The following is a 14,193-nucleotide window of genomic DNA, read 5'->3' on the forward strand; positions in this document are numbered from 1 at the left end:
ATCTGTCCATCATAAAAGTGCATCTATCATCATAAAAGTGCATCTATCCATCATAAAAGTGCATCTATCCATCATAAAAGTGCATCTATCCATCATAAAAGTGCATCTATCTATCATAAAAGTGCATCTATCATCATAAAAGTGCATCTATCCATCATCTATCATCATAAAAGTGCATCTATCATCATAAAAGTGCATCTATCATCATAAAAGTGCATCTATCCATCATAAAAGTGCATCTATACATGATAAAAGTGCATCTATCCATCATAAAAGTGCATCTGTCCATGATAAAAGTGCATCTATCATCATAAAAGTGCATCTATCCATCATAAAAGTGCATCTATCCATCATAAAAGTGCATCTATACATGATAAAAGTGCATCTATCCATCATAAAAGTGCATCTATCCATCATAAAAGTGCATCTATCATCATAAAAGTGCATCTATCCATCATAAAAGTGCATCTATCCATCATAAAAGTGCATCTATCCATCATAAAAGTGCATCTATACATGATAAAAGTGCATCTATACATGATTAAAGTGCATCTATCCATCATAAAAGTGCATCTATCCATGATAAAAGTGCATCTATCCATGATAAAAGTGCATCTATCCATCATAAAAGTGCATCTATCCATCATAAAAGTGCATCTATCATCATAAAAGTGCATCTATCCATCATAAAAGTGTATCTATCATCATAAAAGTGCATCTATCCATGATAAAAGTGCATCTATCCATGATAAAAGTGCATCTATCCATCATAAAAGTGCATATATCCATCATAAAAGTGCATCTATCATCATAAAAGTGCATCTATCCATCATAAAAGTGTATCTATCATCATAAAAGTGCATCTGTCCATCATAAAAGTGCATCTGTCCATCATAAAAGTGCATCTATACATGATAAAAGTGCATCTATCATCATAAAAGTGCATCTATCCATCATAAAAGTGCATCTGTCCATGATAAAAGTGCATCTATCCATCATAAAAGTGCATCTATCATCATAAAAGTGCATCTATCCATGATAAAAGTGCATCTATCCATCATAAAAGTGCATCTATCCATCATAAAAGTGCATCTATCATCATAAAAGTGCATCTATCCATGATAAAAGTGCATCTGTCCATGATAAAAGTGCATCTATCCATCATAAAAGTGCATCTATCCATCATAAAAGTGCATCTATCATCATAAAAGTGCATCTATCCATCATAAAAGTGTATCTATCATCATAAAAGTGCATCTATCCATGATAAAAGTACATCTATCCATGATAAAAGTGCATCTATCCATCATAAAAGTGCATATATCCATCATAAAAGTGCATCTATCCATCATAAAAGTGTATCTATCATCATAAAAGTGCATCTGTCCATCATAAAAGTGCATCTATCCATCATAAAAGTGTATCTATCATCATAAAAGTGCATATATCCATCATAAAAGTGTATCTATCATCATAAAAGTGCATATATCCATGATAAAAGTGCATCTATCCATGATAAAAGTGCATCTATCCATCATAAAAGTGCATATATCCATCATAAAAGTGCATCTATCCATCATAAAAGTGCATCTATCCATCATAAAAGTGCATCTATCCATCATAAAAGTGCATCTATCATCATAAAAGTGCATCTATCCATCATAAAAGTGTATCTATCATCATAAAAGTGCATCTATCCATGATAAAAGTGCATCTATCCATGATAAAAGTGCATCTATCCATCATAAAAGTGCATATATCCATCATAAAAGTGCATCTATCCATCATAAAAGTGTATCTATCATCATAAAAGTGCATCTGTCCATCATAAAAGTGCATATATCCATCATAAAAGTGTATCTATCATCATAAAAGTGCATATATCATCATAAAAGTGCATCTATCATCATAAAAGTGCATCTGTCCATCATAAAAGTGCATCTATCCATCATAAAAGTGCATCTATACATGATAAAAGTGCATCTATCCATCATAAAAGTGCATCTATCATCATAAAAGTGCATCTGTCCATCATAAAAGTGCATCTATCCATGATAAAAGTGCATCTATCCATCATCTATCATCATAAAAGTGCATCTATCCATCATAAAAGTGCATCTATCATCATAAAAGTGCATCTGTCCATCATAAAAGTGCATCTATCCATGATAAAAGTGCATCTATCCATGATAAAAGTGCATCTATCCATCATAAAAGTGCATCTATCCATCATAAAAGTGCATCTATCCATCATAAAAGTGCATCTATCATCATAAAAGTGCATCTATCCATCATAAAAGTGTATCTATCATCATAAAAGTGCATCTATCCATGATAAAAGTGCATCTATCCATGATAAAAGTGCATCTATCCATCATAAAAGTGCATCTATCCATCATAAAAGTGCATCTATCCATCATAAAAGTGCATCTATCATCATAAAAGTGCATCTATCCATCATAAAAGTGTATCTATCATCATAAAAGTGCATATATCCATCATAAAAGTGCATCTATCCATCATAAAAGTGTATCTATCATCATAAAAGTGCATCTGTCCATCATAAAAGTGCATATATCCATCATAAAAGTGTATCTATCATCATAAAAGTGCATATATCATCATAAAAGTGCATCTATCATCATAAAAGTGCATCTGTCCATCATAAAAGTGCATCTATCCATCATAAAAGTGCATCTATCCATGATAAAAGTGCATCTGTCCATCATAAAAGTGCAATAAAGGCCTTCTGAAGTGAAGTGAGGCGTTTGTGTAAGAAAAATATCCATTTTTAAAACTTTATCGACTAAAATAACTAGCTTCCGACAGACGGCCGTACGTAAGTCGACTTGCGCCACAAGAGTAACACTTTTCTATCACGGATTGATGCACTTGAATGGACTTCAAAAAAATGGTGCCCATTCACTGCCATTATAAAGCTTGGAAGAGCCAGGACATTTTTTAATATAACTCTGATTGTATTCGTCTATATTCGTCATATACACCGAGGATGACTTCAGGGTGAGTAAATCATGGGCTAATTTTCATTTTTGGGTGAACTATGCCTTTAAGTATTTACATCAGATGGAAAAGCCAAGATGCACATGCATAAAAAACATGTGCTCAATGATATGATGATATATTTTTTTTATCCGATATTACGACATGCCATAAACTCGATGGAAACACATTTACCAAATAAATCCCTTGATGCCCAACAATAAACTCATGTGACGCTTAAAAACACCCTTTATCAATCGCTTTCAACCAGGTATAATGTTGTGTTCTTTTGCATTGCTGTATTTGTGTTGTACTGTATCAGATTTTAGTTGTATTGTATAGCACTTTGTGTCAACCTTGAGTTACGTTGAAAGTGCTTTATAAATAAAGAAAAAGAAAAGAAAGAAGGTCAGTGAGAAACAGTGTGATGCATGACATCATCCACAAGAGGGAAGAGTCGTCACACTTTACCCAGAAGTCTTTGAAAACGTGGCCCCGTTTTATATTACGAGTCTTCAACTGCTACTGTACTCATCATTTGATCCAATGCACGTTTAGTGTGCTTCTACACTGGACTTGTATTTAAAAAAAATAGGTTACACTATTTACACACACACACACACACACACACACACACACACACACACACACACCTGGACGCAGACGAGGACTGCAGGTCTACACTGGGCAGTCTGCAGAGTCGGGGTCGAGTTCGCTGGCTGGTTTTGAGGACACTGGTTTCCTCAGGCTGGTCGTACAGCGCAGGGGATTCTGGGAACACACTACACACAACACTCAGGGTTCACTTACAATACATCACATGATTTTATAAGATAGGCAACATGGTATTCTTTCAAGAGTCTTGGAAACATGGTAATTATTCCCTACCATGGTATAGCGAAGTCCAATAGTGTTATGGAATATATTTACTATGATACCATGGTATTAGTTTAAGAGCAAATAGCATGGTTTATCAATACAGGGTGACAATGTGTGGTTACACTTTATATTAAGGTGTCCTTGTTACAGTGTAATTATATATTTAAGTACAGTACTGAGGAATAATAATGAACATGCGTACTTACAATAGTGTTAGGGTGTTTTTTTAGGGTTATTTGCATGTAATTATGCATAATTTACTGTAATTACTATAGTAACTAGACGTAACATGTAACAAGGACACTGTAAAATGAAGTGTAACCCAATTAAGTTTACAGTGTGCTTGTTACACATTACGTGTAGTTACTAAAGTAATATATATTATATAATTATACTATTATACTAAACCAAACCCTAACCCTCTAGTAAGTGCATGTAGTTTATTACTATTACTCAATACTTAAATGTGTAATTACACTGTAACACTGACACCTTACAATTAGGTGTAACCGAATACAGTCGATCAGTACCATGGTATATCTAAGTACAAGCAGTAATATAGAAATACTACAGTTTAGGGACATGCTGTTGTGGGATTGCCATATTTTCAGATCTGGTAATACCATGGTATTCTTTTCTGTGCCTTAAAATACCATGAATTACATCATATCATTTAAAAATATGTATTTTTTTCCTCAACAAATTAATACTTTTATTCATCAAGGATGCATTTAATGGATCAAAAGTGACAGTAAAGACATTTATAATGTTACAAAAGATTTTTGTTTCAAATAAATGGTTTCCACAAAAATATTACATTTAAAAATCAATGTTCTTTTAATTTGTAATAATATTTCACTGTTGTGTTTTACTGTATTTTTGCTCAAATAAATGCAGCCTTGGTGATCAGAAGAGACTTCTGTCAGAAACACTGAAAAATCTTACAGACCCAAACCTTTAGACAGTGTAAATATGGTATCAGAGTGTGTTATTACCATTTTACACCAGCAGCAGAGTTTGACCAAACGTATACGTCATATGTTTAGCCAACGCATTTATAAATTAGCGAAGGCATATCGCTTTTTACAGAGATAACAGGAAAATAATGCAACAAAGTTTATTTCCAGAAGAAAATAGCGTCACAGTCCAGCTCGAGTAAGTTCAGTGATGTTTCATTTTTGTTGTAAAAAAGTTATTAATTTAGTTAATTTATATATATATATATATATATATAGCATCTCTGGAGAAAACAGTCATGTCATCGTCCAGCTCAGATCAGTTCTCATATAATGGTGTCAATGCAGGTAGATAAAAAAAATCAGTAATATTGTTGAAAATTTAATTAAGCCAAAAGCCAAACGCGACAGTGGCGAGGAACCGAAACTCCATCAGTGACAGAACGGAGGAAAGCCACTGAGAGCATCTGGTCTACACGAGGCCTGAGACAGAAAGCTGTTGTTGAGATCTGCACACAGGGCGTAACCAGAGAAAACACGGACCATCAAAATAACAGGCTTCTGCACTGAATTAATCCAGTTACAGTTCACACTCACTGAAGAGTTCACATTAAAAGAGAGGAACTGGGTCACGCTGAAAGGGGCTTTAGACTGTTAGGTTAGGGTCCGGCTTAGTAGATTAAGTTGACATGTACTTGTAAAGTTACTTATAGTCAGTAGAATGTCTGTTGAGGAGCATCAGAATAAAGTGTTAGCAGATATTAATCAGACGGTCTACTAATAGAGGTCATGCGTGTGACGTCACCATCGGCCGGAGTGACTGAGTGGCAGAAACACTGAGTGGCATCATTTGAGTCATCATTGAGTTCCACACGGCTCTGCGGGGGTTAATAAAGGCCTTCTGAAGTGAAGCGATGCGTTCGTGTAAGAAAATTATCCATATTTAAAAGTTTATCGACTAAAATAACTAGCTTACGGCCGTACGCATCGATTTACAGTGATTGTATTCGTCTGAAAGAAGAATGTCATATACACCTAGGATGACTTCAGGGTGAGTAAATCATGGGGTAATTTTCATTTTTGGGTGAGCTATCCCTTTAACTTCACAACACATGTGTGCTGAGTGGTGTTTCTGTACCTGGACAGGTGTTCCCCGTAACCCTGCGGTGGACGGTCGCTCCTCACAGGACTGAAGTCTGAACACACGTCCTCGGTTCGGTCCAGGCTGGACTGAGCCGACGCCGGCCCGCACATCTGTCTCTGGTAGTACATGTGTACGCTGTCCCGGGAGGGAGTGTTCCCCTGCAGAGAAGCAGACCGGCGTTAAACCTCAACGTTTGCAGTTCTGTCCGGTCCAAGCATGATGCTCATTCATCAGAGGTGTAATGATGTATGTGACCCTGGACCACAAAACCAGTCACAGGGGTCAATGTTTTTAAATTGAGATTTATACCTCATCTGAAAGCTGAATAAATAATCTCTCCACTGATGTGTGGTTTGTTAGGATAGGACAATATTTGGTCGAGATACAACTATTAGACAATCTGGAATCTGAGGGTGCAAAAAAATCGAAACATTGAGAAAATCTCCTTTAAAGTTGTTCATTTATGTTGGCGATTGTGCTGCATTCACTCACAAAAATATTTTTTTTATATATTTACGATAGGAAATTTACAAAATATCTTCATGGAACATGATCTTTACTTAATATCCAAATGATTTTTGGCATAAAAGAAAAATCTATCATTTTGACCCATACGATGTATTGTCGGCTATTGCCTCAAATATACCTGTGCGACTCGTGACTGGTTTTGTGATCCAGGGTCACATATAAGTGATGATCCATTACGTTTTAAAATAACGTACACCAACACTAAACCCTAAACCTCCCTGATAGTGTTAACAAAAGCAAATGCGACATAAAAAACGTAATCGTAACCATGACATTTTAGTTTGTTTTTGAACTTTGAGCTCTTGTATCGTGACTCGTCTTTTACAGGATCGTACCGGATCTCTCCACATCATAAGTATAATTCTGTACAGCTGAGCTACTGAACAAGCTTAGTACGTCAGTGAAACTGAACATATGGAGCTGGTTAAGTGATGCAAACTCCAAAATATATTCATTTACAAATCATGCACTATGGTAAAAAGTGTTTTGAGGTCATAACATAATTGTGCAAGGAGCCGCATGAAAACAAGTCTTTATTAATTCATAATCTGCCCCTGTAATCATAATCGTGTGTGAAATCGATTAAAAGTTCTTGCTGTTTCACTGCCTCTAGTGTTCATTTCTTTTAGAAACCGCAGTGATATGTACGTATTGGAACGTATTTTGCAAAAATGTTGCCACAGGAACGCTTTTCCAATGAGCCTGTGTTGCACAACCGCAAGAGTGTGTGTGTGTGAGACAGTACCTTCTTGACCTCATGTGTGAGCATGCAGCGCTCGATGCGCAGGACGCTGGAGATGTCGATGTGCTCCTGACAGATGGAGTTCAGCCAGGCCGTGAAGCTGTCCAGCAGGGCCAGGAAAAGCACCCAGGAGAACTTCACGATGTTAAACACTCGTTTCATGATGTTATCTGGAGCAGAGAGAGCAGAGCTTCAGGACTGCTGGACTGATGAATGTGTTGTGCATGTAACTCATCGAGGTTATAATAATAATAATAATAACACGAGGAGGCCGTTGACGTGTTCATACCTGGACCTTCAGACACCTCCTCCTCCTCCTCCTCCTCCTCCTCTTCTTCTGCTACACCTTCCTCTTGATTCTCCTCAACGGCCACATGCACTGCACAGGGAGAACACACTACATTAATAGGGGCTTTCGCACCGGATCGTTCTAGGAACTGACCACTAGGGGGAGTACCCGAGAACTAATGGTTCCCCTAAGAATTATAATTATAATTATTATTATTTTAGGAAGGTTTTCTGGTTGCATTCGCATCGCCAGTAGGAACTCTGAAGTGACGAAAGTCACGTTTGTTGTTGGGACTTTTATTTTGAAAGCGCTGAGAACGACTGAGCTCACATCACTCACATTCCCTGTGTTCATTAGTTTATGATCTGTCTAATAGTCCTGTCTAATAAGATAGAAGTATTATACATAGAAAGTAGACAGTAATGAAAAGTTATTAGCGTATGTAATTTGGTTGATGTCCAGTGTTGCTGAACAGAAATACATAATCATGATTCTCTTGGTCTCCTCAAAGTTGCCTTGGGTTTTCTCCTCAGCGTAAAGGTTGAGAGCTCCATCTATCACTGATTTCCATGTCCGTAGAGTTAGTTTCTGGAGTAAATATATAGGCTATAATCTGTGTGTTTACACAGCCTTTTTAAAAATGGGGGGTGCTGGTGTTTCGCGTGCGTTCGGCCAATCAGCGAACACTAACGTCACGGATAGTTCCTATAGACAGAGCCCGTCTACGGAGAGCCTGGCCACTCCCTATTAAGTCCTATTGTACCGAATGTTGGTTGTAGTTCCACCAGAGTTCCACTGGGGGCGATCGCCCATGAGTGCAGAATGAATGGGAGTCTATGGAGCTAGACGGCTAAATGTGTCTCTTTCACCCGATTGTCGTTGGGAAATCTCAGATTTGATTGTAGGTTTTGCAAGTTCAACATGGGTTATAGGTCGAAAGTTGAATGAACGAGTACTTATGTCCTTTCCATTTCTTACAGGTTGAGTTGTTGTTGCCCATAACACGCTAGCATTCTGCTAATGAACGCTGATTGGTCAGTGAAGGACTGATTACGACCAGAGATACCGCTTGATGACTGTGTGTGTGTGTGTGTGTGTGTGTGTGTGTGTGTGTGTGTGTGTGTGTATTTTCGGCGTGGTCTTTTAAAACAACAAAACAAAAACTCTTCTATCACGTGTGTTTCCCTGTGTCAGCTGTGTTGTGTGTTTCCCTGTGTCAGCTGTGTTGTGTGTTTGCCTGTGTCAGCTGTGTTGTGTGTTTGCCTGTGTCAGCTGTCAGCTGTGTTGTGTGTTTACCTGTGTCAGCTGTGTTGTGTGTTTACCTGTGTCAGCTGTGTTGTGTATTTCCCTGTGTCAGCTGTGTTGTGTTTCCCTGTGTCAGCTGTGTTGTGTGTTTCCCTGTGTCAGCTGTGTTGTGTATTTCCCTGTGTCAGCTGTGTTGTGTATTTCCCTGTGTCAGCTGTGTTGTGTTTCCCTGTGTCAGCTGTGTTGTGTGTTTCCCTGTGTCAGCTGTGTTGTGTGTGTACCTGTGTCAGCTGTGTTGTGTGTTTACCTGTGTCAGCTGTGTTGTGTATTTCCCTGTGTCAGCTGTGTTGTGTGTTTCCCTGTGTCAGCTGTGTTGTGTGTTTCCCTGTGTCAGCTGTGTTGTGTGTGTACCTGTGTCAGCTGTGTTGTGTGTTTACCCGTGTCAGCTGTGTTGTGTGTTTACCCGTGTCAGCTGTGTTGTGTTTACCTGTGTCAGCTGTGTTGTGTGTTTACCTGTGTCAGCTGTGTTGTGTGTTTCCCTGTGTCAGCTGTGTTGTGTGTTTACCTGTGTCAGCTGTGTTGTGTATTTCCCTGTGTCAGCTGTGTTGTGTGTTTCCCTGTGTCAGCTGTGTTGTGTGTATACCTGTGTCAGCTGTGTTGTGTGTTTCCCTGTGTCAGCTGTGTTGTGTATTTCCCTGTGTCAGCTGTGTTGTGTGTATACCTGTGTCAGCTGTGTTGTGTGTTTACCTGTGTCAGCTGTGTTGTGTGTTTGCCTGTGTCAGCTGTGTTGTGTGTTTACCTGTGTCAGCTGTGTTGTGTTTACCTGTGTCAGCTGTGTCGTGTGTTTACCTGTGTCAGCTGTGTTGTGTATTTCCCTGTGTCAGCTGTGTTGTGTATTTCCCTGTGTCAGCTGTGTTGTGTATTTCCCTGTGTCAGCTGTGTTGTGTGTATACCTGTGTCAGCTGTGTTGTGTGTTTACCTGTGTCAGCTGTGTTGTGTGTTTGCCTGTGTCAGCTGTGTTGTGTGTTTACCTGTGTCAGCTGTGTTGTGTGTTTACCCGTGTCAGCTGTGTTGTGTTTACCCGTGTCAGCTGTGTTGTGTGTTTACCCGTGTCAGCTGTGTTGTGTGTTTGCCTGTGTCAGCTGTGTTGTGTGTGTACCTGTGTCAGCTGTGTTGTGTGTTTACCCGTGTCAGCTGTGTTGTGTTTACCTGTGTCAGCTGTGTTGTGTATTTCCCTGTGTCAGCTGTGTTGTGTGTATACCTGTGTCAGCTGTGTTGTGTGTTTACCTGTGTCAGCTGTGTTGTGTGTTTACCTGTGTCAGCTGTGTTGTGTGTTTCCCTGTGTCAGCTGTGTTGTGTGTTTACCTGTGTCAGCTGTGTTGTGTGTATACCTGTGTCAGCTGTGTTGTGTGTTTACCTGTGTCAGCTGTGTCGTGTGTTTGCCTGTGTCAGCTGTGTTGTGTGTTTCCCTGTGTCAGCTGTGTTGTGTGTTTACCTGTGTCAGCTGTGTCGTGTGTTTACCTGTGTCAGCTGTGTTGTGTGTTTCCCTGTGTCAGCTGTGTTGTGTGTTTACCTGTGTCAGCTGTGTTGTGTGTTTCCCTGTGTCAGCTGTGTTGTGTGTTTACCTGTGTCAGCTGTGTCGTGTGTTTGCCTGTGTCAGCTGTGTTGTGTGTTTCCCTGTGTCAGCTGTGTCGTGTGTTTGCCTGTGTCAGCTGTGTTGTGTGTTTACCTGTGTCAGCTGTGTTGTGTGTATACCTGTGTCAGCTGTGTTGTGTGTTTACCTGTGTCAGCTGTGTCGTGTGTTTGCCTGTGTCAGCTGTGTTGTGTGTTTCCCTGTGTCAGCTGTGTTGTGTGTTTACCTGTGTCAGCTGTGTCGTGTGTTTACCTGTGTCAGCTGTGTTGTGTTTCCCTGTGTCAGCTGTGTTGTGTGTTTCCCTGTGTCAGCTGTGTTGTGTGTTTACCTGTGTCAGCTGTGTCGTGTGTTTACCTGTGTCAGCTGTGTTGTGTGTTTCCCTGTGTCAGCTGTGTTGTGTGTTTACCTGTGTCAGCTGTGTTGTGTGTTTCCCTGTGTCAGCTGTGTTGTGTGTTTACCTGTGTCAGCTGTGTTGTGTGTTTACCTGTGTCAGCTGTGTTGTGTGTTTACCTGTGTCAGCTGTGTTGTGTTTACCTGTGTCAGCTGTGTTGTGTTTACCTGTGTCAGCTGTGTTGTGTGTTTACCTGTGTCAGCTGTGTTGTGTGTTTCCCTGTGTCAGCTGTGTTGTGTGTTTACCTGTGTCAGCTGTGTTGTGTGTTTACCTGTGTCAGCTGTGTTGTGTGTTTACCTGTGTCAGCTGTGTTGTGTTTACCTGTGTCGGCTGTGTCGTGTGTTTACCTGTGTCGGCTGTGTTGTGTGTTTACCTGTGTCAGCTGTGTTGTGTGTTTGCCTGTGTCAGCTGTGTTGTGTGTTTGCCTGTGTCAGCTGTGTTGTGTGTTTCCCTGTGTCAGCTGTGTTGTGTGTTTCCCTGTGTCAGCTGTGTCGTGTGTTTGCCTGTGTCAGCTGTGTCGTGTGTTTACCTGTGTCAGCTGTGTTGTGTGTTTGCCTGTCAGCTGTGTTGTGTGTTTCCCTGTGTCAGCTGTGTTGTGTGTTTGCCTGTGTCAGCTGTGTTGTGTGTTTACCTGTGTCAGCTGTGTTGTGTTTACCTGTGTCAGCTGTGTTGTCGATGTCTCGAGAGAAAAGAAAGTGCAGAGCTGAAAGCACCAAAGTGACTGAAGGATTGCCGTAAAGCAGTATCTCTGGTCGTACGATGTGTATGACGTCATTGACATTTTAAAAGACTTTTTAAAGCAAATAAGTGACTCTAAAAAATCCGGTGCGAACACGCCGACATCTGGGAACTTCGGCCAATAGTTCTAGGAACGTTCCTCCGGTGCGAAAGCCCCTAATGTTACAATAATGTTATTACCATGTAATAAGCACATCTCTCTCTCTCTCTCTCTCTCTCTCTATCTATCTATCTATCTATCTATCTATCTATCTATCTATCTATCTATCTATCTATCTATCTATCTATCTACCAAATGTTTCACCAAACTTTTGTTTTTTTGTAATTTTACACAATTTTATCCAATGTTCATATTCCTATTCTGGAAAATATGCTAATTATGGCATATTTAATTACATAATGCATAATTTACATATTTAAACAATTAATTTTCATAAAACTTGTAATGCAAACTTTTTTGATGTTGTTTTTTTGTGTGCAATTTCTTATCTATCTAGGAAGTATGGAACTATTATCTACATTTCCCCCTGTTCACCTGGAGTGTCTTGCCTTGAATATATGAACTGAATGTTTTATTGTCTCTGTCTGGCGGCCGAATCGGCTGAAACCCCGTCCAGGCGTCATATGGGATGAATCGACCGGAGCGAATTCAACACAGTCCCAGGAATGTCGGGCCTGAAGCCGCCCACCAGGAGGGATCTGGCAGCCGGAGACCCGGGCCTGTGTCCACACAGAGGGTTTAATCAGGCGCTCGATGTTCCCAGGAGTCGCGTGGAGTGTACAAGACGTCTATTAATGACCCGAGCGCGGCGTTCAGAGGAACAGAGCGCTATAGAGCGGTCCAGACCCGTCCTAAAGCTGACGTGAGCACTCACGAGGGCACAAACATGCTCCAATAAACCAGCAGATCATAACTTCTGACATGTCCACTGTATTTAAAGTGGGTTTATGGATCTGCATTATTTTTTTTATCACATTTTCTTGAACACTTACACAATGTACCAACACATACACTCACCTAAAGGATTATTAGGAACACCATACTAATACTGTGTTTGACCCCCTTTCGCCTTCAGAACTGCCTTAATTCTACGTGGCATTGATTCAACAAGGTGCTGAAAGCATTCTTTAGAAATGTTGGCCCATATTGATAGGATAGCATCTTGCAGTTGATGGAGATTTGTGGGATGCACATCCAGGGCACGAAGCTCCCGTTCCACCACATCCCAAAGATGCTCTATTGGGTTGAGATCTGGTGACTGTGGGGGCCATTTTAGTACAGTGAACTCATTGTCATGTTCAAGAAACCAATTTGAAATGATTCGAGCTTTGTGACATGGTGCATTATCCTGCTGGAAGTAGCCATCAGAGGATGGGTACATGGTGGTCATAAAGGGATGGACATGGTCAGAAACAATGCTCAGGTAGGCCGTGGCATTTAAACGATGCCCAATTGGCACTAAGGGGCCTAAAGTGTGCCAAGAAAACATCCCCCACACCATTACACCACCACCACCAGCCTGCACAGTGGTAACAAGGCATGATGGATCCATGTTCTCATTCTGTTTACGCCAAATTCTGACTCTACCATCTGAATGTCTCAACAGAAATCGAGACTCTTCAGACCAGGCAACATTTTTCCAGTCTTCAACTGTCCAATTTTGGTGAGCTCGTGCAAATTGTAGCCTCTTTTTCCTATTTGTAGTGGAGATGAGTGGTACCCGGTGGGGTCTTCTGCTGTTGTAGTCCATCCGCCTCAAGGTTGTGCGTGTTGTGGCTTCACAAATGCTTTGCTGCATACCTCGGTTGTAACGAGTGGTTATTTCAGTCAAAGTTGCTCTTCTATCAGCTTGAATCAGTCGGCCCATTCTCCTCTGACCTCTAGCATCAACAAGGCATTTTCGCCCACAGGACTGCCGCATACTGGATGTTTTTCCCTTTTCACACCATTCTTTGTAAACCCTAGAAATGGTTGTGCGTGAAAATCCCAGTAACTGAGCAGATTGTGAAATACTCAGACCGGCCCGTCTGGCACCAACAACCATGCCACGCTCATAATTGCTTAAATCACCTTTCTTTCCCATTCTGACATTCAGTTTGGAGTTCAGGAGATTGTCTTGACCAGGACCACACCCCTAAATGCATTGAAGCAACTGCCATGTGATTGGTTGATTAGATAATTGCATTAATGAGAAATTGAACAGGTGTTCCTAATAATCCTTTAGGTGAGTGTATAATGCACAAAAACAAAACAAAACAAACAAACAAACAAACAAACACCGGGGCTCATATTACATGAAAAGTGCAATAGCACAAACCAACACTGGACAATACAGTGTGTGCTCTGGAAGTCAGAGTTAATAATTCACTGCAATCAATAATAGCCACAGACACACTGTAAAACATGAATCATGAGAATGATTTTCATTAAAAAGATCAAGGTGATAATTAAACATATTGTGTATATTTTATTAAGAAAATTGTGGTTCTGTGTTTTATTGAAAATATTGAGAACATTTCACTAATAAAACCAAGAGATACATTTTCCTAATTTTTTTAAGGAAACGCACATTTTTGAGGCTTGAATTGAGGAACTAATAAAGCTGATACAATTAAGGGAAAAGGGCAACCTATTTATTTTAAGAGAA

General features: G+C 40.1%; 1 protein-coding gene across 3 annotated transcripts in view; it reads right to left on the reverse strand.

Annotated features, from left to right (window-relative positions):
- Positions 1–14,193, reverse strand: part of piezo2a (piezo-type mechanosensitive ion channel component 2a) — a 233,351-nt gene that overhangs the window by 35,197 nt on the left and 183,961 nt on the right. For all 3 annotated transcript variants that reach the window (XM_079863155.1, XM_079863153.1, XM_079863154.1), the window contains 4 exons: positions 7,539–7,628; positions 7,253–7,419; positions 5,974–6,137; positions 3,654–3,782 (listed from right to left, as the gene is read on the reverse strand). In XM_079863155.1, the coding sequence (XP_079719281.1) occupies positions 3,654–3,782; positions 5,974–6,137; positions 7,253–7,419; positions 7,539–7,628 (550 nt within the window). The remainder of the gene's footprint in view (positions 1–3,653; positions 3,783–5,973; positions 6,138–7,252; positions 7,420–7,538; positions 7,629–14,193) is intronic.

This window comes from Squalius cephalus, assembly GCF_949319135.1.
Source record: "Squalius cephalus genome assembly, chromosome: 25".
In the NCBI taxonomy this organism is placed as follows: domain Eukaryota; kingdom Metazoa; phylum Chordata; class Actinopteri; order Cypriniformes; family Leuciscidae; genus Squalius; species Squalius cephalus.